Source organism: Mesoplodon bidens (assembly GCF_964165515.1).
Source record: "Mesoplodon bidens genome assembly, chromosome: 2".
NCBI lineage: Eukaryota > Metazoa > Chordata > Mammalia > Artiodactyla > Ziphiidae > Mesoplodon > Mesoplodon bidens.
Window position 1 is genome coordinate 22,860,248 of NC_138177.1, and position 16,620 is coordinate 22,876,867.

Consider the following 16,620-nt stretch of genomic DNA (forward strand, 5'->3'; position numbering starts at 1 on the left):
TCCTTACCCAGCAAGCTCCCCGAGAGGTTGACGGGCAGGATGACACACAGAGACAAGAAGCTGACCACCACCAGCAGGAAGATGATGTGTCTCTGGAACGACAGGTAGTGGATGGCGTCCTCCCCACACCACTCCAGGATCTGGTCATCTCTGGCCAAGACACACATGGAATCGTAATGAGTAGTGGTAACAGACTGGGCCCTTTGGGCCTTGCATGGATGATCTCATTTAACCCTCATGACCGTCCGAGAGGTAGGTCCCAATTTGATCTCCATTTTTTTAAATATGAGGAAACAGGTACAGAAAAAGCACGTTAACTTCTACAATCATCCAGCCTGTAACAGCAGAGCTATGATGTGAACTCCAGAGCCTGCCTCTCAGGCCTCGCCCCACACTCCTGGACGAAGGAACCTGCCACTGCTCCACTTTAGGTCTCTAGAAACATTCGTGCCCACGTTTGTGTGTAAATACAATTATCCCTCAGCCCTTTCCTGCACCTATGGACAAGCCAAGCCACTGACAAGAGGGCTGCTGAGAATCTCCTGAGCGAAGCTGTGTGTGTCCAGGCTCGTGGCTCCCACCCTTTCTCCCATCTCCTCCTCAGGGAAACTGGGAGACAGAGGTGGAGCCACTGCTGTATTTTATTTATCTTTTAATATTTATTTATTTATTTGGCTGTGCTGGTCTTAGTTGAGGCGTGTGGGATCTTCGTTACCATGTGCGGATCTTCATTGTGGCATGCGGGGTCTTTAGTTGCCACGTGTGGGATCTTTTAGTTGTGGCACGTGGGATCTAGTTCCCTGACCAGGGATTGAACCCGGGCCCCCTGCATTGGGAGCGCAGAGTTTCAACCACTGGACCACCAGGGAAGTCCCTGGAGCTACTGCTTTAAACATTCTAAGGCTCAGTCCATCCTGCTGGCCCTGCCTCTTCCCTGTGTCCCTGCTGTGGCCACAGAGGCGGGGGGCGACCTGCTCCACCCTTTCCCACCCTCAGTGCTGTATTTGGAGGCTCCAGGTCATTTGGGGACCCAGACAATTCTGGGTTCTGACAGCCAGACTTCCATACTACAGAGGGAGAAGGGGAGGGGGGTGTCTCCTGCTTTCCCACTCTCCTGACAGGGAGCTACCCTGAGGATCCTGCTTCCAGAAGGCAGGCAAAGCCCTGCACTGGGAAGAAAGAGCTCAGGGAAGCAAGGGCCACAGCATAAAAAGGCAGGTGTGAAAGGCGTGGCGCGAGGGCTCTGCAGCCAGCCAGACAGACCACAGTGGACTCCAGCTCAGCTGCCTCCAGAGAGGGTCACAGCACCCACCAGAGGCTGGGACCTAAAGCAGGGAGGCTACTACCCGCTAGCTAGCTGGTCACTCAGCAGGTGCACAGGAGGCAGTGAGAATCCAGGCCCAACACCGTGCCTGGTGCCGGGTGGACGCTCGCAGTACACTTGCTAGTGTTACTCCTTTTTACTGCTTACCTGGAGGACAAAGCTCTACCACTGACTACACTGTTTTCACTTCTAAATAAACTACCAAAATGCATATACTTTGCCACAATACGTGCTTACTAAACAAACATTGGTGAAGATTACAACCCGTAAGTGGGACTTCCCTGGTAGGCCAGTGGGTAAGACTCCACGTTCCCAATGCAGGGGGCCCGGGTTTGATCCCCGGTCGGGGAACTAGATCCCACGTGCATGCCGCAACTAAAAAGATCCCGCATGCCGCAACTAAGACCCCGTGCCGCTGAAATAAATAAATAAATAAATAAATATTTAAAAAAAATAAAACCAATAAGTGAGCAATTTTCATCAACAATTTTTTCTTGAGATACACCTCTAATTTCCCTATCTTGCTGGGAAAGGCAATTTGGAAGGAAACTGAGAGGCCTCTTTAAATGTCAGTTGTTAACGCTGGGCGTGAGCAGCTGTTAAAATTTAATTGCAGCCTTAAAAAAAGTCAAAGGGTAGTCCTTTCTGTGGCAGGAACAGAAGAGAAAAAACAGTGGGAGTTGAAATGGAAAAATGTGTCTGATACAGCATTAAAATGACAAAGCAGAATACACAGCTGTATGGGTATGGCCTCACTCAATGAGAGGTGAGGTCCATGCAGAGAGGGCTGGAAGGGGACATGGAGTGACAGAAACAGTGGGTATGGACTGCAGTGCAAACCGTCAGCAGCCTTTGCTAGTTAACGTGAAGATGACGAGTCAAAGTTTCTGGCTTTGCCCCACCCGATCGAGGCAGAGAGTCGGGGGCACAGCCCAGGGTAGGGGAATGGCCTGAGTCCCAACCAGCGGTGCCATGGGGAGTGTCTGAGCAGACGGAAACATGCCGAGGGCATCTTTCAGAGGTAGGGGTAGGGCTGACTTAAAATTTCTTCCTATGAATTCTGTTCTGTATGTGATGGATTTTTTTTTTTTTTTTTTTTGCGGTACGCGGGCCTCTCACTTTGTGGCCTCTCCCCTTGCGGAGCACAGGCTCTGGACGCGCAGGCTCAGTGGCCATGGCTCACGGGCCCAGCCGCTCCGCGGCATGTGGAATCTTCCCGGACCGGGGCACGAACCCGCGTCCCCTGCACTGGCAGGCGGACTCTCAACCACCGTGCCACCAGGGAAGCCCCGTGATGGATTTTTGCACAGAATACGCATGACTTCCAACACCCAGAGGAAACGCTGACATGACTTTGGAGTGGGCAGGGAAGGGCGAGGCTGGCAAACCTCCCTCTCCCACCTCTGTCCCCTTGTCCCTCCCAGAAACCTCCCCTCCTACTCCAGACCAGAGTTCACTGGTTTCTTCTGCACAAACTGCCTCCTGCCAGTTCCCCTGGGAACAACTCTCACCAGCCTGGACTGTTTAGAACACGCTCACACGTGTGAATGCATTTGAACTAGACAGAGCAGGTGTTATTCTCAGCCTGCTTTTATAGTTGGGGAAACTGAAGCCCAGAGAGAGGGACTTACCCAATATCCTAGAACTATCACATTTCATCACTTCTAAGATGCCATTTCCATATTTCAACACCTCTGAAATGGGGAGCACCCTGGGATCATAGCCAATCACAGCATAATAGGAAGCATTTTCTCATTCTTGGTGCTGTGCGTCTTACAACGGTGGTTTCTCAGATAGGATGCAATACGGCCGCAGGCAGCAGAGCTGAGACTCGCAGCCTGGCTCCGCCACCACACGCAAGGGGACTAACTGGCTTATAATCACCAAGCACCTCTTTCAGGATTTCTCTCCAAAGGGCCCAAGTTTTAAGAAAAAACAGAAAACTTTCAACCAAATGAGCTGAATATATTAAGCAATCATTATTTCTCCACTTTTCACTAATTCAAAGACATGACACTGCCTCGAAGAGCTTCCATCCAAATATATCCGTGTTAAATAGTACATAGATATAATTCCTGCCTAAAGCAAAAAAATGAGCTTTAATTAGCTTGCACAGGGGCTCCCTGGGCCACCTTTATTCTCAGCCCCCAAGTATAGCTTTGGGTCCGAACCGAAAAGTATCTGAGAGACTCCAGCTCAGGATCAGGCACCTTGGCTCTCTCCTGCTGACTGGCTGAACAACCAAACAAACCCACCCAGACAAAGACACCTCCAGCCACCCGCGCTGTACTCACTGCAGGCGGAAGATTGCAGTCAGCCACGGGCAGCATCCCTGGAAACGGAGAACAGGGATTAGCTTCCAACAATCTCTGTTTTTCGGAGGCAGATATAATCATCATCTTTGACTTTAAACAACCATCTAACCTCCCGTTTTATAAAAAGCAGTGCTTTTGTCCCCAATTCAGCAAGCAACCCTCTTGTCCAAATGCGACAGAGTCGGTGTGTTCCCAGTCCTCTGTAACATGCATCCTGTGCCTGGAGATCTTGTGAACGCCTCTCAAGTTTTGACAATTTGTGGAATTATACAGGCTCCTGGGTCAAATGGTGCAACTTGAGAGAGCTGATGAAAGTTCAAGGCCGCTCTGGAGAAGCTGATGGGGGCTTCTGTTTGTTTCAAAATGACTGAATGAGATGCAAGACAAAAGCAAGGAACCAAGCCCACTCAACTGGACAGTTCCCTGGGGCGGGGTTTAGAGAGGGAAAGGATTTCATGGGTTTTAGTGTCCATCGTATCTCTTAAACTTGATACCCCGTAAAGCTGGACTATCACACAGCTGGGAAAGACAAATATTTGCTCGTCATTCATTTGACAGTTACTTAGCACCTACTGGGTGTCAGGAGGTGGGGAAGGGGACTGGATAAGATTTGGTTTCCTGCCCACAGCTGGCTCATAAGCTAGCGAGCAAGTCAATAATTAACTGTCACACAAAGCCGTTAAGTATGATAACACAGACAACAGCTGTAGCCAGGTGCCTGAGAATTAATCAAGTCTCACGATCCTGGACCACCCAGCTGCCATCTTTGCTGTGGCATTTCCCAAGTTCAGGTGTCTTTGTCAAAGCAGAGAAGAGCTCTCACCAGCATGTGCCACTCAAGGTCAAGGGTATTGAGTTAGCGGCTCAGCAGGAGTACAACTGCCCTCTCCCTGCCAATTCATTACTGCCCATCCTTGCAAGCCCCCATCCCGCAGCCACAACCATACCTGCCCCTTAAATACCAACCAGCTCGTTTTCAAAGTCCTGCTGCCCTGAGGAGGAAGATGACAGTCTCTGGAATCTGGACTCACTAGAAACACAAAAGGGAAAAATGGCAGATAATCCTTTTAAAAGGTCTAAAAACTTATGTCTAGTATCTCGCTGCCTCTTAGAACTCAGGACCAAAGCTACTAGTGCTCAGTGGCTGGGACAAAATATAACTCACCCTGTGAAAAATATAGGCAAGGGCATCGACCATTCCAAGGTTTGGTGAGACGTCAAACTCTATGTTACGTGGGATGAATAACAGGGGCTCAGGGCATCAGTGGACCATCCTGTGCTCCACACCCTTGAACCTCAGCCCTGTGACGGGTCTACGTAAAGTGACTTCAAAGTGTTGCCTGTTTACAATATATTTCCCAATATAGCAAATAAAACTTGGAATAAATACTGTATTTTATCAAATCGAAGACACCACTGGTTGTAAAGGGCACAATTATTTTTTGAACCACTAAGAAGTAAAGGATGCTGTCAATTAACTATGATCACCATTGATAATAAGTTGCACCCAATTTCATAGATGAGAAAATGCCAAAAATGCGCATCTTAGACTTGATGAGCTGGGGCATTTTACATTGCTAATTTGGGCAGATCCTTTCTTCTGAGTAACCCATAAAAACACCCCGTGCGCTGTGAATCTGAGGCATTTGCAATGTGCTAAGTTTTGCTTTTCTCTCTGTTTTCCTACTCCTGGCTTCACCATCCCACTTCTAACGGCATAAGGCCTGGTGAAGCTCAACTTTCAAAGCCTTTCCAGAGAACCGCCTCATTTGACCTTCATGGTAACCCTATGGGCAAGAAAAGGCAAGAGGGAACAACCCAACGAGCTCAGGGTTCTGACCAAGATGACACAGCCACGAAGTGCGGAGGCTCCTGATTTCCAGGTGCTCTAGTCTGTTGTGGTACTCAGCCCTCCTAGCAGAGTGAATGTGCCAAAAATGCACCAGGTGTTTCAAAAGTTTCCCCCCAAACAGTCCAAGGCTGGCACACAGCTGAAGCAGAGGCCCCAGCACCTCACCCCAAGGTTAATACCCTTGGGATTCTGCAAACACCAGGGTGGAGACTGTGGGGAAAGAAGGTGCATTTACAGACACCGCCATCGCCCTCCTGCACAGACCGCATTTCAACACGGGAGCCCCCTGTGAAGCAAGAGTGGGGGTCTGCCTGCGGAACCCCCGGGGAGGCTTGGGCGGGGCAGCCCGGGCCAGTCTCTGTTTCCCCAGTCGCTTCCTATTGCTGCATCTGACACAAGATCCTGGGGTGAGGGACAGCTAGCTGGAGCTGGAAATTCCAGTTGTGCAGACCTGGAACTCATTCTCCCCCTTCAGGTGACATGCGTAGAGAGCCCAGGGTAGAGGACGTGAGTCCTGGCCACGGCAGTCTGTGCTCTGTGACAGAGCGTCCGAAGCTGGCGGATTGGGGCCGCTGGCTGACCCTGACCCGGAGGACAGGAGCAGCTCACCTACGGCCCTTCTCAATCCAGCTCGCCTCATCCCCAGCCCCGAACTAATTAGTCTCAAAGAAGATACACTTGAAAATGTCCAAGGCGAGAAAGAAAGCTGGCATCCTCCTCGGCTGATGATGAAAGCCTTAAGTATCTAAGGCAACTAGATTTCTTCCGTAGCCTGAAGCAGCTGGTTCACAGTCAGCCACCAGCTCCAAGCCCCGGGGGAAAGCTGGGTGTGTGGGCAATGGTTTTCTTACCACCACAAAGAAGGTACCAAGGCTAATCTCACAGGTCTGTGGTGAAGAGTAGAGAGAACAGTTTCTGGTACAGGCCTGGCAGACACACTAATGAACACAATCTAATATGAGCATCATGTGTGGTCTGTGCCTGGTGGGCTTCACAAGCCCCCAGCCCCATCCCAGCCTCTGTCTCTGTCTGTCTCTCTTGCTCTCTCTCTCTCTCACACACACACACACACACACACACACACACACACAAACACTTGACGTAATGAGTCTTTTTTACCTGTCTGCTTCTGACACCAGGGCAATGCGGCCATAATCCCAGAATTTTCTTCTTATGATGGAAAATACCAATACTAAAAACTAAAAGTAGAAAAGAAATCAAGTCTTGTAAAAGCATATTGGATGGCTTCTAATTAGGGGCAATTGTCTTAGGGGCAAAGCCCACCCCTCCCCAACCACCACCCCCAGACTCAGGAGGGCTAAAAGGGCCAGAGAAGGCACGGAGCTGCCCAAGGCCACACAGCTCAAGGGCTGAATGCTGTGCTCACCCCCTTCACCAGCTCCTGTCCCCTGTGCCCAAGCCACAAGGGCTGTCAACGCTGACCCGGAGCTTGCCCTGGCAGCCCCCTAGTCAAGCACTCAGGTCCTGCTCTGTACTCTCAAGGCAGCCCTGACAGCCACGGCCTTCCTCAGCCCTGGTTTGCCTGCAGGGTCTCCTGAGCAGCAAGGCCCTCACAGCAGCCCTGGGGACCAGCTCCCTCCTTCACTTTACAGAGAGCTGCATTTTTCATTACAGAACAGAGGTAGCGGAGCTCCCAGATGCTGAGCCAGAGGTGCTCAGATCTTTATCTTGAGTTTGGTTCTCCTGGAGGCAAGTCCTGGGGACGCCTGATGCAGAGCATGCAGGGGCAACGCCCACTGAGGGGCTGGTGCTCAGTGTGGCTCGGCCTCCACAAGCAGGGGCCCTTGGCAGGCCTGTGTGCCCAACGGCAACGCGAGGCGCTGGACTCAACTCTAACCCCCTTTCCGCTCTCAAAGTCTGTCGATTCTAGACTGTCTCCTCCCTCCCTCCGTGTCCACCTTTGCAGGTCCTCTGCCTTGCTTCTGCCTGTCTCCCCTCCCTGGACAGGCTCCCTCCCTTCAGGGCTCAGCGTTTTAATCAGTATATCCCTGCCTGCCCTAGTCAGGAACTGTGGTTTGAAATGTGGGTTTTGTGTAAAATAGATAGCTAGTGGGAAGCATCCGCATAGCACAGGGAGATCAGCTCGGTGGTTTGTGACCACCTAGAGGGGTGGGATAGGGAGGGTGGGAGGGAGATGCAAGAGGGAGGAGATATGGGGATATATGTATATGTATAGCTGATTCACTTTGTTATACAGCAGAAACTAACACATCATTGTAAAGCAATTATACTCCAATAAAGATGTTAAAAAAATTAATGAATGAATTGGCTAAATGGAATTTATAATAAAGAACATTGTATATTTTAAAAATAAAAAGAAAGCAAGAAATCCTTCCTATTTGTCCGTGTTGGACATTCCCTTTATTCACGTCATGATACTCTTTCTGGTATTCCTTCATGCTTAAGCATGAAGATATTAAGATATTAAAAAAAAAAAAAATGTGGGTTTTGGACCCCAGAGGGGCTGAGTTCCAGCAGCATTTTCTCAAGGTGAATCTGGAAGTTGGTGATATATTTTCAAAGGCAGGTGAGTCCTGCTGTCGGATAAACATGAAGGCGGCTCGGCAAGTGCCTGCCCTCTGCCCTGGCTGCTGCTCCCTTGGCTCGAGCGGTGTGGACATTTCCCACGCATCTCTCTCCTCCAGGCCCCTCGGGCTCTTCGGTGGGTCCCTTCCTCCACCCCACCCCCAATCCCCGTAACTTCCTGCAATACAAATCCACCCCCACCAGCACACTCCACTGGAGAGCTACTCTCTCTTCTCAGCTAAGACATACCCAGCCCAGCCTGCCTCTCCGGACTTCTCTCCTTGGCCCAGACCCTCCCCTCCCTGGAGACGCTGGATCACAGCTCTAGGGCCACCCTCCTCCATGAATCCCACCAACCCTCAAATCCATCACCAAGCTCCTGCCTACTCCCTCCTCCCAACCAAGGCTGGTAGATATGACTGTTCCCAACCTACAAATGGGTTCTGGCTCCAAGACGTGGGTTATTCGGCACTTAAAGAGCCCTTTTTCGTAAAAGCAACATGAGTGGCACACGGGTTCCCACATCTGCCCCTAGAGGACCAACAAATGTAGCAAAAGTCTAAGGCAACAATTTAGACTTTAATCCTAGGGAGGAAAACGCAAAGAGGAGTTAGGACTCCCTTTCCCTCTTCCTATATTTTTCCCCCCAAGCAAACTTGGGTTGGATACCCGCCTCCTTCAGGGATGGGGGCCCTCGGGCTACCCTAACCCCCCTCCCCCAGGCCCCCACCTAACCTCTGGCTCAAAGCAGTCCAAGGGGTCTACTCCCTCCGCCACCTCTTACCCTGTTTAATCAGATGGTCTCCACTACATGGGAGGAGAAGGTGACAAGAGGGACCAACCATCCCATGGGCACTTGTCAAAAGAAGGTGCCCCTGAGCCCCAGTAAATCTCACCTAGCATGTCTGAGCCAGTCTAGGGGAGAATACGGCATATTTCAAATTGGGTTGGGGGGGCGGTCTATGGGAACAAGGAGGTCTGAACTAAAGAAAGGCCACCTGTGAGGGTCGGCACTGATAAGGTATACTCGCCTTTCCCCAGTTTTCTCCTTTTCTCGGCTGATCCTCTAAAGGTCCAGGGACCCCAGTGGGGAACCGGGGGATGACATTTACAAATTGGGAATTGCAGCTGCTCTAATGCTCATTCACATCTCTCATCCCTGTGGACTGACCCTTCCCAAGGGTCTTAGACACATGACAGGCTGATAACTCAGTACAATGGTAATAATCAAAAGAATCGTAATGTGTATTCTTTACATACATTGCCTTATTTAATCTTGTCCCAGAATCTACGAGGTAAAAACTATTACCTCCATTTACAGAGCAAACACCTGAGGCCTAAACAAGCTATGTAACACGCCCAAGGTTACAGAGCTGCGAAGTCACGGAGCTAGGGCTTCAACCCAGGGATGTCTGCTGGCTCCTCACCTGAGTTTCCCAGAAAGCCCTGGGGTGGCGGGGAGTTGGGGGGTGGAGGTTAAACAAACAAATAACTGACACGATCCCCAAGGAGTCTCACCAGGAAGCAGGTGACGTCTATGAACAGGACAGTGGGGATGCCACCGAAGGTGACCCCCTGGAGCACGGTGCTGTTTTTGGCCGAGTTGTAGCAGTAGGAGTCGTTGGGCTGGTCCCCGATGCCCAGCCGCTGGCGGATGGCCACCGCCCTGGATTGCCACAGCTCCAGGAATGGGGAGTCAGTCATCATGCTGGTCCTCCCTGGAGAACGGGACCCGGCGGAGGGTCAGGGCTCCAACTCTCCCGTGGTTTCCCCAGCCAGCGCTGGCAGAGCCAAGGGCGGGTGTCTCCTCCAGGGGCTGGTGGGGCACAGGGATCGGGGAGAGGCAGACACTGGTCCCGAGTGCCCGGCAGAGTCTACAGAGAATAGCTCCATTGTGGGAACAGCCTGGAGGGTCAGATGGACTGGGCAGATGGCTCACCCAGGACACAGCTGGCCGCCTCCCCCAGCGGGGGGTGAACAGGAGGACAGGGAAGGACAGGAGCTGCTGTGGTGCCTGCCTAAGGGGTGCCAAGTTCCTCCAGCCTCAGGGACGACTGCCGGGAAGTCATTCCTGCAGGGGGACCCTGGGAGGTCCGGAGGGCAGGCAGGGGAGGCCAGGCAGGGCACAGGAATCAACAGAGGAGGAGGAAGAGAGTCCAAGTGCAACAACCCTTGATCATCTGAGCCACAGACAAGAGTTCATGGGATGTCAGGCCGGGGCCTCAGAGACAGGCCCACTGCATACACTTGGAAACCGAGGCTCAGAGGCTTGAGATTTCCATTAAGATTAAGGAGCTGCTCGGGGCAGAACTGGGTCTCAGACCCAGCCTCCTGGGTCCCAGACGCCAGCTCTCTTTCTACTATGCCACACTCCCTCTGCAGCCGGCTACACACATGGGTTAGTTTAGTGAGAGATTAAAAGCCAGGAAAGGGGCAGCGGAGAGGAGACAGAGAAGGCAAAAGGGGGTGGTCTAGGGTGAGGAGGATGGGGTCCCAGGCCTCCTCAGGGACCCCTGAGTCACCCACCGTGCATCGCTGGAGCACTCCCCAGGCTCTGCCCTCTCATTCCTACACCCCTAGCCTTACCGGAAGGTCCGGCATTTCCAAAGCAAATATCGCTCCAGGCTGGTTGTTGATTTTTCCTTTGAGGCTCCTGGTAACCCAGGTGAAACTAATGGAAATCTCCAAACACCAAAGGCCCCAGAGTTAGTGGCCAAGTTCTGGCCTGCTTTTCACACTGTCTGTGGCTGAAGAGCCTGGAGAAATGCTCAGCAACACCTTCCTCTCAAGGTCCCACCTTCTTAAATCTGGTTAACCTAGATTCCCAGGGGACTGCGGCTAAGTCTGGTCTTTCTACCCGTTAGAGGGACAAAAATCTTGGGGACAAGAAGAGGAGGTACAGAGAACAGGCAGATATTTGGACTACCTGGTAATACTGGCAGGGTGTGTGTTGGGGGAAGGTGATTCCCAATTCTGGCCCCTGGGACGGCTGGGTTGGGGACAGTCTCACACACACACGACAGGAAGTGCAGGGTGGGGGGGGGAGGTGGCAGGTCAAGGGCATGGGAGGACTCCCCAGAAGGCCAAGCCACTCCCTCAGCCCTGTAAGAGACTGGGCAATGGCCGCAGGGTGGGATGGCAGAGCCACAAAAGCTGCCTCTGGCAGACAGATGGTCTTAGCTTCCCTCCTTTAAACCCCACCCCCTGGCACCGCCCCAGCGGAACGCCCAGCCTGACACTGATGGGCAAAGGCCTGCCCCTCCTTCCTGTCCCCGCACTTACCAGATGCCAGGGGAAGGAAGTGTGGATGAATGCCTTGGAGAGGACCTCAGTTGATGCAGGCTCTAGCAAAGGCAGTGGCAGCCCTGGCCACCTCCCCAGCTGCCTCGGGTCCGCCACTCATTTCCTGCAGGGCTTTCCTGACTGGGGTCATGGGGCGCCAGCCTTTAGAGACTTCCCTGAAGAAACACAGACAGTCAGAGTCACGTGGGAGCTGCCCTGTTCCAGTTCAGGGCTTCTGGCCTGAAACCCTGCAACCCACTTCCCCTGCACTCACGCGTGCCCCAACGTGTCGGAACTCAAACGCTCGTACGGAGCCTGTGGTTCTTCCCAAGGCGCTCCCTCCTGCCCTGGCTCTCTCCCCAGACTCCTAGCACTACGGAGGGTCCACACTCCTCTGTGCTGCCTTGCTCCTCTCTCCTCTCTCTTTCCCAGCATCACCTGAGGGTCCAGCCTCCCCTGTCTTATCCAACGGCTCAAGGCCCTACTGAAGCCAGGGCAGTGGACCTCCCCCCTACAGAAGCACTGGCAGCTGTAGGCTCCAGGAAGACTGAGTCCAGGACCTCATACGGGCCCCAAGAGGCTTCCCCAGGGCCCCCAAAGGCTAGAATCAGGAAAAAGGAATGCAGCAGAACAAACAAGGAAGGCTTGAAAAGTGAAGTGGAAAAAAAAAAAACATCCCCATAACATGGTCACAGAGGGAGCATTGTCCCTGGAAAGGGGCAGCTACTGCAGTGGTGCTGGGGCAGGATGAGCCTCACCAATGCTGCTTTGTGCTGAGCTTTGGGAGCGCAGAGGCCCCGTGGGAAGCAGGTACGTAAGCTCCTCTTCCCCCTTCAGCCCCAGTCACACCTCTAAGTCAAACAGGCCCCCCCTGGGTGGTTTTACAAGGTTTGATAAGAAGGACTCAGCCTGGGATGGAACCTCAGGGCTCCCCAGGGGTGGCCTGTCTTGCCTGCCCCCTCCATGTGAGGGCACAGCTTTGGGGGCCCGCATTCTCTCTCAGAACTTTCTGCTTAGTTGTAGTCTGTTACACATGGAAAGTCCAGATCCTGCTGAACCATCACGGTCCCTCCAGGGCCAGCCCCCTGCATCCTCCCAAACGGGCACGCTCTGAGAGGGTAGCTGGAAACACACGCACCAACCACAGGGTGGCCCCGCCAGGCTCAGAAGGAACAGGACAGGGAGAGAAGGGAACTGAGCTGGTGGTGACCGGGAGAGAGCTAGCTCAGTGGGCAAAAGACTGGTAGTGCTGGGCAGGGGCCAAACCAGCAAGTAGGCCCTGTGGCCAAAGGCGCCCTGCCTGGCAATGTTCACTCATCCCATATTTGTCATATATGCATGTGTGAATGCTTAGTCTTATCCATGCCTTCCAGAGAGCTCTCTGCTCATCACCTCATTCAGGAAAGGCAAGATATACAGCTGAGGCCCAGGCGCCAGGTGAGCAGCAGGTGACTCAGGCCCCAACGCCAAGTTCAGCCCACATACACCCTACAGTCTGGTTGTGGCCAGTGAGACAGAGAGCTCAATGCCATGGCTGGTCCGAAAATTGCCAGAGAAGTCAGCCACCAATGTTAACCCCCTGCCCACCTGAGCTGGTAGCCGCTGGCCCCTGTAGCACACTGGAAGATCTCTACGCCTCCCCTGCCAGGAGTGGAAACAGAACGCTGCAGGAAGTGTGTGAGCATCGTCAGCTCTTGCAAATTCAGGGTATTTTTATCATCACCAAATTTTCCGACTTTGTTAGGATGACAAGCAGCTCCAGGCCTTCTGCCACAGGAGGTGACTCTGATGTTCTAGATGGCAGGTTGCAAACTTCTCCTTAAAGCCCCACCAAACAGGGCCCAGGAACCTGGACAACCATTTACCTCCACAGACACAAGCCCTGGAGCGCCAAGGACACGGCACAGAGTCTGGCTGCAGTGGGAGGCGGGGCTGCCGGCAGTCACCTGAGCAGGCTCTGGAGTTAGGGTCTCAGCACCACATGCCTTTAGACAAGTGGCTTAACCACTCTGTGCTTTGGCTTCCTTCTCCATGAAATGGGCACAAGGACGTCTCTCCTGCAGGGCTGGTGAGAGGCAATGCCCATAAAGCACTGAGCCCTTGTGGGCACTCAAAATCTGCTCCTATTTTGTCACCTCTCCAGACAATGGGAAAGACAATATTAGGAATAGCAGGACCCCATCTGATATTTTTCCTGTTACAGCCCAGTGAGCAGCCAAGGGAGACCTTTGCCCCCAAACTAAACAAACAAGAGGTGTATGAAGGCAAAAGGAGGCCTCTGCCTCTGTACACATCCACCTCAATGCAGAAGCAGGCTCAAGACTACCTGACAGGTGTCCGAGGAGGGGAGAAGGTAGAAAGACAGTGGGTATGCAGAAGGCAGAAGGGAAATATGGGTCGTTTCTCCAATAAGCGATGACCTGGAGTCTTTCCTTCTCCCCAACGACCGTCCACAGCCCTGCAGGAGCCAGGGCCTGAGAAAGACCCCAGGATGCCACCTTGTACGCACTGGGCCTGGACTGGTGAGCACAATCCACTGGCTTAACCTCAAACCCTGCACACTGTGGGGCTGGGACACAGCCACACAACTTCAGCGTGGAAGGAAGCTGGCGGGCCATTCTGTGTACAGCTGTGGCCTGCTGCTCTTCAGGACACCGCCTGAGCTGAAAGACAGAGGCCACGCCAGAGTCTCAGGTGGCCGGGCTTATCAGGTACGAGCACCTCTGCGTTTTGGGTTTCCTGGCAGAGCTCTCCTCACCCTCCCCACCCTCCCCAAACCCCCAGCTTCCCTCCTCAGGACTCCACCAGGGCTGCAGGGAGCGGTCACGGGGGAGCAGCCCCAAGGTGCTTTCTACCTTCCCAGCAGCAGGTGACTCAGATGCCTGGCCCCTTCCCAGGCCCACCTCGCAGAGTCGGAGAAGGAAAGGCCCCCAGGCTGCGCTCCGGATTAGGCTGGGAGGTCGACTCCAGCTGACAAATCCCCAAAGAGAGGGGTGGGAAGAGAAAGGGATCAGCCAAGAAGGCGAAAAGCTGGAGCCTTGGAAGGGGAAGTCCCGAAAAGCCGTTAGGAAAGCTGGAGAGGCGCGGCGCTGGAAGAGGGGCGCGGGGTCTGCGCGGCCCAGGGACGGACCTTCTCCTCCCACCCACCCGGTCACCCCTGCTCTGGAGTCGGGGCTGCGGAGGCCGGAGGGCCGCACCCCGGAACCGGACACTAGACATGGCACCCTGACGTAGACCCCAGGTCCTGCACGTCCCGGGGAAGGCGGAGGGCGACATTCCCCCCTCCCAACGCTTCTTCCCTTTTACCTGCGGCGGCGGCGCTGCGGCCCGGCGCGGCCCGGGGAGGTTGTCTGGCTCCACCTGGCCGGGCGGGGCCGTGTCCCGACTACTTAAAAGTTACAAAGTGAAACTCCGGCGCTCGTGCACATGCGCAGACCCGCATCCACAGCTTGCTCAATTTGCAGCTTCGGCAGGGCAGGCGTCCGCGCTGCTGCCGGCTCCCGCGCCCCGCACCGTGCGCCCCTCGGCGATCCTCTGCCCTGGCCTGGCCCCGGGGCGGCTGCTCAGCCCGCGCAGCTCCTCCTAACGTTCTGCAGGCCCCGGTCGGGCCGGCTCGTGTCCTGGGACCGAGGAGGGCGCCGCCACGGCTAATTCCTCTCCCCAGCCCCCGGCGCGTCCCCTTTACCCCGGCACCTCGGGGAGCCCCGGGCCTAGCACAGGGTGGTCGCGTCCGGGGGATGCGCGGGGAGAGCATCGGCAAACGTTCTTGATTGTCCTGTATTGCACTGAATTTCCGCGACCGGCTCTTAGGCCCGCCCGGGGGAGTGGGAGGATGGGAAGCTCGGCTGGGCTCAGCCCACACCTCGGCTCCACGCAGCCCGCGGTCACCCGGCTCCCAGTGTGAAGGGCCGCGGCTCCCCCACCGCTCTGGGCAGCCGGACAGGGAACGCCCTGTGGAGGGTGGGTGGGTGCGTCCTACGTTTGGCCCCAAACGGAGGTCGCAGTATTTTCATCGGTCCCCTAGAGCCAAAGCGGGTACTGCCAGGACCAGGCCGCCGGGGGCACCCATCTAGCCCAGCTCACTAAGCGTGCCTTGTTTCCCCGGGCTGGGTACCAGGGTGTTTCCTATGAGCCAGCGGCCTCCGCAACTGGATTGTAAGCTCCCCGGGGGCGCCGGGGTGTGCGCTGGGCCACACGCAGGACGGGGTTCAGTGAGGACTGCGCCGCCTGTGAAACCGAAGACCACCGCCTGCCTGCGGCACCAAACTTCGCTCTTCCGCATGCCTCGGTTTCCGCGTCTGCAACACAAGGGGGTGGGACCGGAAGCTTCCCCTCAGGTCCCTTCCGGCACTAGAAATTAGTAAATCCTGTACAGGCCTTCACTCCGCACGTGTACGGCTTTGCAGGGCCTCTGACCTGTCTTCCGTTTCTGGGCTTTCCTCTTTCCTGGAAATGGTCCAAGTGTTCTCCTTCCCTCCCTGCCCACGCCTCCAGCACCAGCCTGGGGCTCTCTGAAGTGGGGTGGGGTAGGAGATGTCTCCTGCTTCTCTAACAGCTCCTTTTGTCCCATCAGGCTTCCTCCCTCTCCTCCACCTCACAGCCGCTAGTTATTTCCCAGAGTTTGCCCTTGGCCCCTGCGCTCAGCCCGGCCCTTGTCCTTCTGCGCAGGTGCCTGACCATCTCTCCTGCTCTTACCTCCCGTTGCCAAGGGCCCACGCCTGACCTCCAGCAGGTTCCTGGGTGTGGCTGCCGGACTTGCCCCTGGCTTCTCAGACTGCCTCTGTCCACTCTCTGCCCCCCCATACGCCCCACCTACGTGTCCCTATTCCCCGTCCCTGCCTCAGTTAATGGAGCCACCCCCTGCCTGGTCTGTGCCCTGGGGCCCAGGGAAGTGCAAAGTTCTAACCCCTACCCTGGTGGAGCCACTGACGAAGAGAAAAGTTAGGATCCTTGATTTCAGAGAGGGAAGGGATTTCTAAATTTGGCTTTCAGTTGGTTATTTCAAAATCAAGAGAAGGCCAAGATAGATCAAAATGTGAGTTGAGATAACTATAGCCCCCATTACGTGTCAGGCAGTACGTAGAGTGCTTATAAAAACACTATTTCCGGGACTTCCCTGGCAGCACAGTGGTTGACTCTATGCTCCCAATGTAGGAGGCCCAGGTTCGATCCCTGGTCAGGGAACTAGATCCCACAAGCATGCCACAACTAAGGAGCCCACCTGCTGCAACTAAGACCTGGCACAACCAAATAAATAAATATTAAAAAAACAAACAAAAAACCCCCCACTATTTCCTTAA

The 16,620-nt window shown here is 54.4% G+C and overlaps 1 protein-coding gene across 1 annotated transcript in view; it reads right to left on the reverse strand.

Annotated features, from left to right (window-relative positions):
- The window catches only part of TMEM63A (transmembrane protein 63A), a 33,754-nt gene extending 18,490 nt beyond the window's left edge, over positions 1-15,264 (reverse strand). Inside the window, exons 1-7 of the mRNA XM_081218941.1 lie at positions 14,627-15,264; positions 11,321-11,496; positions 9,557-9,756; positions 6,611-6,690; positions 4,606-4,669; positions 3,619-3,656; positions 8-150 (exon numbers count right to left, since the gene is read on the reverse strand). Coding sequence (XP_081075067.1) covers positions 8-150; positions 3,619-3,656; positions 4,606-4,669; positions 6,611-6,690; positions 9,557-9,745 — 514 coding nt within the window. The 5' untranslated portion in view covers positions 9,746-9,756; positions 11,321-11,496; positions 14,627-15,264. The remainder of the gene's footprint in view (positions 1-7; positions 151-3,618; positions 3,657-4,605; positions 4,670-6,610; positions 6,691-9,556; positions 9,757-11,320; positions 11,497-14,626) is intronic.
- Between the last annotated feature and the right edge of the window lie 1,356 nt (positions 15,265-16,620).